The sequence below is a fragment of the Populus alba genome, chromosome 3 (assembly GCF_005239225.2).
Source record: "Populus alba chromosome 3, ASM523922v2, whole genome shotgun sequence".
NCBI classification, from domain to species: Eukaryota; Viridiplantae; Streptophyta; class Magnoliopsida; order Malpighiales; family Salicaceae; genus Populus; species Populus alba.
The window spans coordinates 16,086,966-16,097,696 of NC_133286.1; the positions used below are offsets into that span (position 1 = coordinate 16,086,966).

The window sequence follows — 10,731 nt, forward strand, 5'->3', positions numbered from 1 at the left end:
GATGAATAATTTAGCATCGTTATTATACTGACTTTAAAAACTCATTACTTTACTTTTTATTTATTTCTAGTTTAAAATTAAATTATGTAAGAATTATTTTAATGTAACTTATTTAATTTAATAAATTTAAAAACAACCTGAAAAATTAATAAAAAATATGGTTTGGTTTTAAATTTTCTTTAAAGATAATATTATTTTTAATATTGAAACAATAACATATTAAATTAACTCAATTTTATTGTTTAATATGTTAAACCTATGATTTGAAATATAAATTTTATTAGGTTTGCTAACTTTTTTTTAACTATTTTTTACTTGATGCCGGGATACTTATTTAAAATTATGAGAATTTTATAAAAATTAAATCAAAATAAATTATGAATATTAATTCAAAATTAATCAAATATTAAAGAATAAAATTAATAAAAAATAATAATTCAATTGAAAGAAAAAAATGGAAGATGGAATTTTTAAAAAAATTATTTGGTATTGTTATTAAACCCTATCCAGTGGATCAAGTTTAAAAACTTTCAACTTGGCTTCTTTTATAACATGAGTTTAAAATTGAAGTATATGATAAGTGACTTAACAAGTCAAAATACAACTTAAATGATCGATAAAAACATGATTTATCTTTTAAAAATTTTAAGATAATTTTTTTTAACATATAAAATATTTTGAATAGTAATGATAGAAAAAGAGGTGATTGTTGTGATGAAATGATAATAATGGTGGAGAAGATAGTTGGGAGATGGTGGTGGTAATGAAGATGGTTACGAAGGAGGAGGAGATGGTGGTAGTGATTGTGAGATGAGGATAATGGTTAAAATAAATATATGATATTGTATGTGAACTACTATTCAAATTTTTTTTTAGAAAAATTCATGAGCTCTAGCTAAAAAACTGAGTTTGAAGATTGACCGTAAAGTATTATTTATTGATAAATTTTATTGTAAAATATTTCACAAGAAAAAAACATAAGAAAATATTTTTTTCAAAATAAACATGGAAAAATCTATAAATTATTTTTTGTTGTAAAGTATTTAATGCAAAACAAATGACCTGAGTGATCATTTTAAGTAAAAAAAAAAAAGTTGATGAGATGATGTAGCATTGACAGTAATGGATGCAGTAGCGAAGATGATAATAACGGTGAAAATATTAAAGAATAGATAGTAGTAATGATTAATGGGTGGCGACGCGGCAATAATTGTAGAATAATTTAAGCCACTGGGATTCCTTTCATTTCCAATTTCCGATCGGATAAATGGCCGGGCATGAAGCACAAGACTCCATCACCCTCACTTAACGAACCCGACCATTATAGAACAAGATAATGTCTAGTGTTAAGGGTTTGAAATGCACTCTTAATTTTGTTTCATTTTTTCTCCTAATATCAAATCTTAAAGCAGATAGCACATAATATAACATATCTCCATCGTAATTATTTTACCAGTAATTGTTATTTGGTGTTAACATCATCACTATTAATTTTTCGATTCTCTTCTCTCTTCTCTCTTTTGTGTCATCTTCTTTACTCTTTTCTTTGTTATATCAAAGGGAGTAAAAAATGGGTTGCTCTATCTCATGATCCTGGCTCTCTCATGGCCCAATGTCACTGTACCTCTGTTAGCAACGAGGTGGAGAATTTCTTATGGAATAAGGGACGGCTGCAAGTGAAAGCATAATCGGGAGATGAGAGAGGAGGTGCTAAGTTTATGCATTTAGCGTGACTTGAAGCTCGCAGTTTGACTGGAAAAAAACGGAAATTGTTTCATCTTCTCTTTGATTTTGATTTCTCTTGGGTCGATTAGCATAGATTTCTCTTGGCTGCATTAGCAATGGCATGTTAATTTGAAATTCTCTTTTTTTGTTAGTGTTACATTAATGAAATTAATGAAGTTAGAGGATAATCTGGGAAATCAATTGGATAAAAAAAGTTTATACTAGTCAGCAGCGTGAAAATTCCATAATTTGACTCATCGAATCCGCGTGAAAAAAACATAAAGACTAAATTACCCTCCCACATACCGGAATATACCCAAAACGACGGGGAATAATTCAAATTCACACGCCTCACCTCACCAAATCCCGAAAACTATAAATACTTCTCATTCTCATCCAAATTTCTTGCCCTAACAAGAGCCTCGCATCCAAACAAACCCTCTCTTTCCCTCAGCCGCAACTATGCTTTCCCTATCCAAACAATTCCTTTCTCTTCATCTTCCCTACAATTTCTCAATTGTCTTCATTAACACTTCTACACGACATCGTTTTCTCTAATTTCATGTTAATTATGCGGCCGTGATGGATGCGTCGGTGGAGCTGAATTATCCGGTGGATGTAGTTGTTTCGGCGGCGGCGGCGGTGAAAAAGAATAAGAGTTTTGTTATGGGATCTGATGAGGTGTTCGGTAGAGATAATAATAATGATAATACTAGGGTCTCGAAGCTTGTTGGTAAAGAAGTTGTTGAGGTCGAGGAGTCGATTTTAGTTAACCCTAGAGCAGCAGCTGCTTCGATTCAGCATTGCAGCTCTTTGTTTGCTCAAAAAGGTTTGTCTTTTACCTTGTTTTTTGAATTTTTGACCTATACAATAATTTTTTTATATTTATATACTTTATTGAATTCGTTGTTTTTTATCTTATACAAGAATTCGTTGTTTTTTGACCTTATATTTTGGCTGCTTGTGGTTTGGGTGTGTGGTCTTTTGCGTTGATGTAAGCTAATGTTCTATTAACATTGTTTGGCAGATGAAACGAGCTCACTCACTGCTTTGCAGTCAATTTCATGGGAGAAAGTTTTACCCCTGGAACACCGTGTGGATGTTATTAAGAAACCTAGCTCACCTATTGGAGACATTTCTAAACAACTCAATTGCAGTGGCTCAAATGGTCCTTCATGGATTCCTAGGCCTGAAGAAGTGCAAGTACAAAGAAGAGGAGGAAAAGTGACAAGAAGTAGCAGTGGTTGTTCTAAGAGACCACGGTTATCTCCATTAGAAGATTCTACTAGACCAGCTGGAGTTGCTGACTCAAAGGATTCTTCTGATAAGCTAGGTTCGCATCCAACCGAGATTGACTGTAATGGTAAACCCTTTTCTCTGGTATTAAATAACCAGTTGAACTGAAGTGTTTTCTGTCTACTTCAGATGCCAGTGGTGGAAGCTCGCTCCCTAAAATGATTTTCTTAGTTGTGGTCGTTTTATTGACAACAATATTGTTCTCCTTCACATACATGTTTTTAATTATATATTCATGTATATGGAAGCTCGCCACATAATGTGGTGGTTGTCTGTTTCTGCATGCTGCTGTGAATACCTAGCAGGATTTGTGTAAGTGTGCACTTATTTCCTCGGCGTATTACTTGCTAAACATTCCACAGAGAAAGCAGTTTTGGAACTGCAGCATTCCTTTTCTCTTCCACTTCTCTCAAGCAAAGTTCTTTAACTGCTGTTTCTGCTCTACTTCATATACTAGTTATGTCAAAATCTGAACTGTGCTAGGATGAATTCTCATAATGATGACGTAATTTTTCCATGTCACTCACAACTGTTGGCATCGCTGAAATTTGATTGTAGCAACTAACAATGACCTATCATATGTTCTTCTATTATATGTGATTTAGTTATGTGCGTACAAGAATATGTAGTACTATTGATATGAAAGCTATTAGCCACCTCAATCCTCATACTGATGCATGATTTATCTATCTAATGTACGTTTTAGAAAAAACTCAATCAGCAAAAAAAAAGAACAACTTTGGCCGCAAGCGAGGTGATAGGAGACACTCTAAAGTTACATTGAAGACTAAATTTGATTCCTTCTCTGTGAAGGCAGGTTTGGCGAGCTTTGGTTCAGCTGGTGGTGGGAACAGCTATTTTGGTACAATACAGTCAAATAAATACTTCTTTTTTGTTTTATGATCAGTTTTCATTGACAATATGTGTAAGAATTGTTAATCATGCCTCAGCTTACTCTGTATTACATCCATGCATACAAATTTAGTTTCCATACATTAGAGGCATGCCAAATCAACCTTCTATTTTTACTGAAATTAATATAATACTGATATTCTTGATGCTTGATATATAATTTAAATTAATGTGATGTTCTTGGGAATTATTTGGCAAGTTTTTGAAAGAAACCCATCAATTCAGGGTGGGGGAGTGTGTGCATCAGCATGTTTTGAAGCCACAAGTTGAGTCAATTGCCTCTCTCTTTGATAGTTTAGAACTGCCCTAATTTCCCAATCGAGGTCTGGTCCATTGAAGTAGTGTTTCTGATGATGAATGGACATTTGATTTTCAGTTGCCAATATCAATCTATATGAGATTTTGCAATATCATGTATAATTTCACTGATATTGCTTTTTTCAGCACTTTTTAAGGTTGTCTTATCTTGCTGCAATACCTTTTTTCTCTCTCTTTTTTATGGTGCTTATAACTTATTGTGCTATTTATCTTCTCTTTACGCTGGGTTGCTAAAAACTGATGTGTTTATATTTGGATATTAATCTCAGGACTATGTGGTTTGAAGACGGATGATCATGACATCACAAAGCTGGTAGACCATATATCATTGAATGATGTTCTTGATGGCACTTACGAGTGTCCTAGCTTAGGCAAAGACAAGGGGAAGAAAGCCATAAATGCAACTGAAAATATTCTGCATTCAGTTGTAAAAGCTTGCTTTATTCTTCATTTCTCCAGGCCTGCTCATCTCCAGAATTTTGCTGAGACAGATGTCTATTCCAACGAGAAAATGCCTACATGCCCATCTTACTCTGTTTCTATTGTTGAAAATGGAGATTCTTCAGCAACTGATATTTCTTCATCTACCAAGGTTAGTTCAATGAAATTGTTGAATGCAAGAGAATGTAGACAAGCATGAATTAGATGAGAATTTAACAACTCACTTAATTAGTCACTGTGAACTTCTTCAATTTATTTCCTAACACACAGATAACTATTCACATTTCTTTCTAAAATCTTACTATTAAATTTCAAAAAACTCAAGTCGCCTTGACGGTCATCTAACTCCCTATACTATCAATTTGAAGTCAATTTGTAGAGCTGACTGAAATTTGGGACAACTGGTATGCAATTCTGTGTGATTGAACTTAATAGTCTTAAGGCTCCAATGATAGAATTGTTTTGGTTGTCATCTAACATGCTAGCACTACTTATCCTTCAAAGATAATGATGCTCATTGTAAATGAATGTGTGCTCTATCTTCTCCTCTTTCAAACATACAGGATTCTTGCAACAAGCCTGAAACTCCTGCTAATTTGCTTGATTTTTCATTTGACCAACCTAAAGATACTCTGGATCGGTTGGCACTTCCTCCACCCAAGGATCTGGAGTCCCTGCTTCTGGATGCAACCAAGATTGCTGCATCATCAAGGCATGCCCCTGATCCACGACCTGGGAAGCAAACATCTCGCCAGGCTAGCTTGCCAGCTTTTCCCTGGTCACACACTTTCAGTGGGCAGCACTCCAGAACTAATTCTGACGCGGTTAAGTGTTCACCAAGTAGGAGTACATGCCAAGGTAGATGGGTAAGAATAGGGGACAGTTTCAATTTACCTGGGCGTGCCTCTGATACTCTTACAAATTTGGAGTCATGTGCTTATGATGAGACCTTAGTTCCTTCACAAGTAACAAAGCCAGCTGTTCTAGGAAATAATGTTGACTCATTGAAACCTTGGTGTGGGTGGGGTTTGTCATCCTCACAAGCTTCTATGACATCCCATGTTCTGCTAGGTAATAATTCTTGAAGGGCTACCTTTTCTGCTGGTCTTTTGAGGCTTGTATTTAACAAAGATACATGTAGATATATTGTAAATACCATTAATAGGGTCATTTGTCTTCCATTTGCAGAATCTGAAGATGACCTGAAGTCTCAAGGAAGAGGTAAAATTTGAAGTTAGTCGTAACTTTGTTTTCATTTGATTTGAAATACTCAGCTGCCTTTTTCAACCTTGTCTGTACACTGTGTGATGAGTTACTAGTTTATGAGTTCAATGGTCTGGATGTATCTGTGCTTGCCATTACGGGCCCGGGTTTGACTGGATAATCATTGCAATTAATTGTTTTTTGTGTTATTTTTCTGCCTGGCAGTTGAACGTTGTCCAAGACTGTTGGAGGCTGCTCAAACCTTGTATGACATTGCCACTCACGTGGCAAGGCTAAACCAAGATGGAATATTAAGGCGGCCTAAGGAGCTCTTACAAAAGGCTATGAAAGCTCGCAGGACAAAATCAATCGAGAAACCTGAAGATGTATCTGCAGCATCAACTTTATCAATGGGGTCTGACCATTTGCCGAGAAGTGGCATGGACCGGATAAAGCCCACAAAGAGGCCTAAACCCTCAACCATTAGGGACAAAAAAGATCTTGATCATATCGACAGTCTTAGGAAAGGGCCAATAAATTGGTCTGCTCCAAAATCAAGAAGAGCATCTCCCATCAAACTAATTAGGGACTCCATTGCAGAAAGTAGACATTCTGCTGCTTACATCTTAAAGGAAGCATGTGTGATGCCTCCTCCACCTGCAAAAGTTCTGAATAGAACTTTTCACGGTCAACAAAAGGTTCGTAAATTGATGCAGATGGACTGAAACAGGGAGTGTTGACAGGCAGGGTTGATCAATGTTTTTCCCGATTCAGAAACCTCTTCGTTTTAATCAATTCTTGTAATCCATCAACACCGCCATTGAGGTGCCAGTCAAACTGTGCTGGGCCGATGTGTACATAATGTGGGATTGTTGTACGGATTTAGAATGTAGACGGACGGGATTTGTTGTAAGGGTTCATCTTGAGGGATGAAAAGCTATGTTGTACCATTAAGAGCAGGTAATTCTTTGCCTTGTATATAAAGCACTTCACCGAGGCAATAGAAATTTCCCTCGTCTTCCTAGTTGAAAGTAAGTACACTTGCAAAACTATCTATTTTTTAAAAAAACAAAACGATCGTCACCGAGTGGCTTGTGATGCAAAGAAACATGTGGACGTACTAGGGGAGATCTGGTTAATGATTCATATAGAACGGTATTTTAGATTCAAATTCGGTTACGAAGCACAGCACCAACACATTGTTCTAAAGTAGAAAATCGTCACAGCTCAGATGGCTGCTTGTGTGCTCATACATTATTTATATTAAATTAACTTCCACTCCGACACCTGTCTTTGGGGATGTAGCTCAGATGGTAGAGCGCTCGCTTAGCATGCGAGAGGTACGGGGATCGATACCCCGCATCTCCATGCTTTTTGGCTGGTGTTGCAGCTTTGAAAAGGTTACACCGTTTCTTTTTCCCTTCCCCCTTTTTGACTGTAAAAGAAAAGGGAAGCCATTCTTTGAACAGAAAAATTCCGGGAATTTAAATTAGCAGTTTCGACTTGATATTTCATCAGTTTAACAGAGAGAGAGAGAGGGCAATCCCCACATATTCCTATGATCGGAAAACATAAGGAAATTAAATGTGTTTTTCTCTTAATCTTTGGAGCCAAGATTATCTGTCACCTCACTACCCACTGGCATTTCTCTATTCTGAACCGATCAGTGCTCATTGGTATTTCTATTTCCTTAATATTGCGGCCAAAACATATGGACATGGATATTTTACTTTCTCATTACAAAATTCAAAAAAAAAAAAAAAAGAGTAAAAATCAGGGGAACATTTGGTCCAATATCAAAAGCAAACCCATGGCAAATCCAGGATCAAATCCTGGCTCTACATTCAAAACAAAAACCTCGACCCCATAAGAAATACCTTCGACCATAGCTTCTTTCCTCTTGATCTCTGCCAAAACCTTTCTTGATCCACCTATCACTTTGCATGATCTACGCGTATAAGAACCTTCGATCACAAACGAATGTCTTTTATCTGTGGATCCTCGAAAAACATACGCGAGCACATTGTGATTGGTTTGCAAGATGTTAATATTCTTCCTCACACACCAAATTGGCTTCTTTGATAATTTGTTTGTTTCACAGTAGTTACCCACTTCACCTTCATAGACAAACCAGTTATGTACTGGCACTCCAAGCTTCTGCAAAAGAGTTTAACCAAGATTTAAGACGAGACCAATCTTAATTCGATTCGTCTTAATAGGGTCTTGAGTTCTAATCTGCTTCTTCTTCACCTAAAGAACTCAAAAACGTATAGAACGGGAAAGCAAAAGGGGGCGGATTACCTTGCGTCGACGCATTGTGAGGATGGATTTTCCCGAGCCATCCATAAGAACGAGTTCGTCAGGACGATCAATGTAATTATCAACGCGATAGACTAAATCTCCACAAGAATTAATCACTGTAAATCCATTGCAACTAATTAAAAGTGATTTTCTCCACACTGTTAATGTCGTGCACGTGCCATCGTTAATCCTGGTCTCCACCTCATCCTCAGCAACTGGCTCGTGATGATGTTCTTGATCATGGACTGATCTTGACAAAGATTTTAAGAAGAATACCATCTTCAATAGAGCGGTGGTAGTCTTTGCTTTTGAAACCTAAGAAGATATTTATGTAAGTTAGCTGTAGCTAGAATGATAGTCTGTCTTATGATTTTGCTTGTTAGGAGGAGACATGCGCGTGTAGGGCGCGTTGCTATTGTGGGGTTTCCTTGTAAGAAAGTTTAACAGGGTCTGCCATCTTAAAATTCTAAATCCCAACCCGACAAGACTTTACCTAACTAGAAATGCCTCTTCCCTCGGAGTCTCCGTGTGAGATTAAGAAAATAATTTCATTTTAATCTTTAGTGTTAGGAGTTTGATTGTATTGTATATGTTAGGGTTTGAAGATGTGACGCGTGTGCGTTTCCATTGTTGGTCTCAAAGATTCCAAAGTTTTTCAAAGTGTTAGGAGTTTGATTGTATTGTATATGTTGAGTTCGGCATTTATATTTTCTTGAACAGATGAAGGAAATTATATATGTATCCACGTGGGAGGTTGAGCGTAAAACCCAAGGGAGTTGATGTGTTTCTTTCTAGGTCAGGGACGAAATTAGAGGATGTTTGAGAATGTTTTTTAAAAATGTTTTTAAAAATATTTTTTATTTATTTTGAATTAATATATTTTTGATGTTTTCAAATTATTTTGATGTGCTGATCTCAAAAATAATTTTAAAAAAATAAAAAAAAATCATTGAAATGCTTTTCTGAATGAAAAGGACTTTGAAAAATAACAGTAACCACACTCTCAAACATAATATAAATCGATGGATGATGATTTCTATCCCAAACAAAAAACAAAATTCACAATCCACTTCATTGTGCATAATGAACAATTAAGGTCCATGAGATTTTTTTTTCTTTGCAATTCTCTCTATTTTTGTTTTTTTTTTATTTTATTTTTCAATATTTACTTAATTTTAAATTTTTTTTATAAATTGTTTTAGTTTCATAATTATAATTTAAAAAAAACATCATAATATTTTTTTTGTGTTTGGTTTGTACTCGATTTTACGAGTATTTATTTTTGTAATTGCATAATTAAAAAAAATAGTTTTTTTTAAAAAAAAATTCTTAAACCCGATGGAATTAATTCATCACCCGAATAGAGAATTTAACGAGATAAAGCCACAAAACTCAAATTGATTAAATATATTGTTGTCTTAATATTAAAAAAAAACTTTAATTTTAAAGTCAAGCTATGCTGGTCTTTCAGCTTATCTCTGGATTCTATAAATTGACTGGTTTATATTAGAATAATTTTTACATGATTTAATTTTAAATATAAATTATGCAAAGAGTTGTGTTGAAAAATTTCAAGGTTAATATGTCGAGTAAACATGAGAATTTTTTATTTAATCCACGATGCATAGTAATTGTGTAAACTATTTCTTTTCTAATAAAAATGTTAATGTAATGGTTCGATAAGAGCCAGCAAATGATCAAGATGACACTCACACACTAGTGGCTCAAGTTTTATGTGAAAGGATGTAACTTGAAAGTATGTTTTATTGTGCGAACTATAATTATAGATAAAAATCATAAAATTAAGAAAATGATTCAGGGAAATTTCGTCAAGGAAAACCGTATGTTTAAAGAACACGCAATTGGGATTTTAGTCTCAATTCTCATAAAATTCATCGACTAGGACTTTTTTGTGATGATAAATAGATTTTCATCACCAAATGTCAAGAATTGGACCCTTTTTTTATATAACAAAACGGATCCCTTCTCAATCGGAGCAGTGCATCCCTAACCATATCAGTATATCACCATGGTTGGATGTTCTTAGGAGGAGAATCTTTTTTTTTTTTTTTGGCGAGTCATAGGAGGAGAATCTAGCACATAGTGTCTTAGCACATCATCGATCATAGGCATGATTATTACACCGAAGCCATTGATCAGTAGACAGTGAGCTAGCTCGTTTTGAATCCAAGCAATACAAGAGATTAGATATAGACGAAGAATCAACATTTCAAGTGCTTGCTCTTCAAAGCTGTTGACCCACCTGGTATTTCTCGTGAAACATGTGGTGGTTAAAAGATGCATGATCTCCATTCAATTTTCACCAAAGCACTGTTTCTTGTAGACTTTTAAACGACAGATGTAGGACCTTGACATCTACCTTAGCCACAGCCACATTTTTGAAAATGTTCTCTTCAAACACGTCTTTCCTCTAACATATAAGGCAGCACGTCACCGACTATTACCGCAGTGTCTTTACCAATGTATGGGCCCTCAACTATGGGAGAAAGTTCTGTTTTGTAACACGTAGCACAC

The 10,731-nt window shown here is 35.2% G+C and overlaps 2 protein-coding genes and 1 non-coding gene across 6 annotated transcripts; 2 read left to right on the plus strand and 1 right to left on the minus strand.

The window, feature by feature from the left end:
* Nucleotides 1–2,043: 2,043 nt before the first annotated feature.
* LOC118028418 (uncharacterized) lies at nucleotides 2,044–6,954 on the plus strand. Of its 4 annotated transcripts, none has more exons than XM_073408200.1 (7): nucleotides 2,044–2,554; nucleotides 2,753–3,058; nucleotides 3,728–3,883; nucleotides 4,521–4,843; nucleotides 5,256–5,763; nucleotides 5,881–5,913; nucleotides 6,121–6,954. In XM_073408200.1, the coding sequence occupies exons 1-7, from the start codon at nucleotides 2,308–2,310 to the stop codon at nucleotides 6,618–6,620; spliced, it is 2,073 nt and encodes a 690-aa protein (XP_073264301.1). In that variant the 5' UTR covers nucleotides 2,044–2,307; the 3' UTR covers nucleotides 6,621–6,954. The 4 variants fall into 4 exon arrangements, with proteins under 4 accessions (XP_073264301.1, XP_034887871.1, XP_034887872.1 ...); XM_035031980.2 differs by having other exon boundaries at nucleotides 2,045–2,554; nucleotides 2,753–3,088; nucleotides 3,839–3,883; XM_035031979.2 differs by having other exon boundaries at nucleotides 2,046–2,554; nucleotides 2,753–3,088.
* Nucleotides 6,955–7,190: 236 nt separating this feature from the next.
* On the plus strand, nucleotides 7,191–7,263 carry TRNAA-AGC (transfer RNA alanine (anticodon AGC)). The gene has a single exon. It is a non-coding gene; the product is annotated as a tRNA-Ala (tRNA).
* A 342-nt stretch (nucleotides 7,264–7,605) lies between these two features.
* Nucleotides 7,606–8,819, minus strand: LOC118028419 (protein LURP-one-related 17). The gene is made up of 2 exons (XM_035031983.2): nucleotides 8,197–8,819; nucleotides 7,606–8,052 (listed from the first exon to the last, which is right to left on the minus strand). The coding sequence occupies exons 1-2, from the start codon at nucleotides 8,473–8,475 to the stop codon at nucleotides 7,669–7,671; spliced, it is 663 nt and encodes a 220-aa protein (XP_034887874.1). The 5' UTR covers nucleotides 8,476–8,819; the 3' UTR covers nucleotides 7,606–7,668.
* Nucleotides 8,820–10,731: the final 1,912 nt, after the last annotated feature.

Excerpts from the sequence above, each read along its gene's own strand:
- LOC118028419 (XM_035031983.2), bottom strand. The coding sequence starts at position 8,475 with ATGGTATTCTTCTTAAAATCTTTGTCAAGATCAGTCCATGATCAAGAA. Across the intron at positions 8,053-8,196 it reads TCACAATGCGTCGACGCAAG|AAGCTTGGAGTGCCAGTACA; the intron begins GTAATCCGCCCC and ends ACTCTTTTGCAG.
- LOC118028418 (XM_035031979.2), top strand. The coding sequence starts at position 2,308 with ATGGATGCGTCGGTGGAGCTGAATTATCCGGTGGATGTAGTTGTTTCG. Across the intron at positions 3,884-4,520 it reads TGGTGGGAACAGCTATTTTG|GACTATGTGGTTTGAAGACG; the intron begins GTACAATACAGT and ends TATTAATCTCAG. Across the intron at positions 5,914-6,120 it reads CCTGAAGTCTCAAGGAAGAG|TTGAACGTTGTCCAAGACTG; the intron begins GTAAAATTTGAA and ends TCTGCCTGGCAG.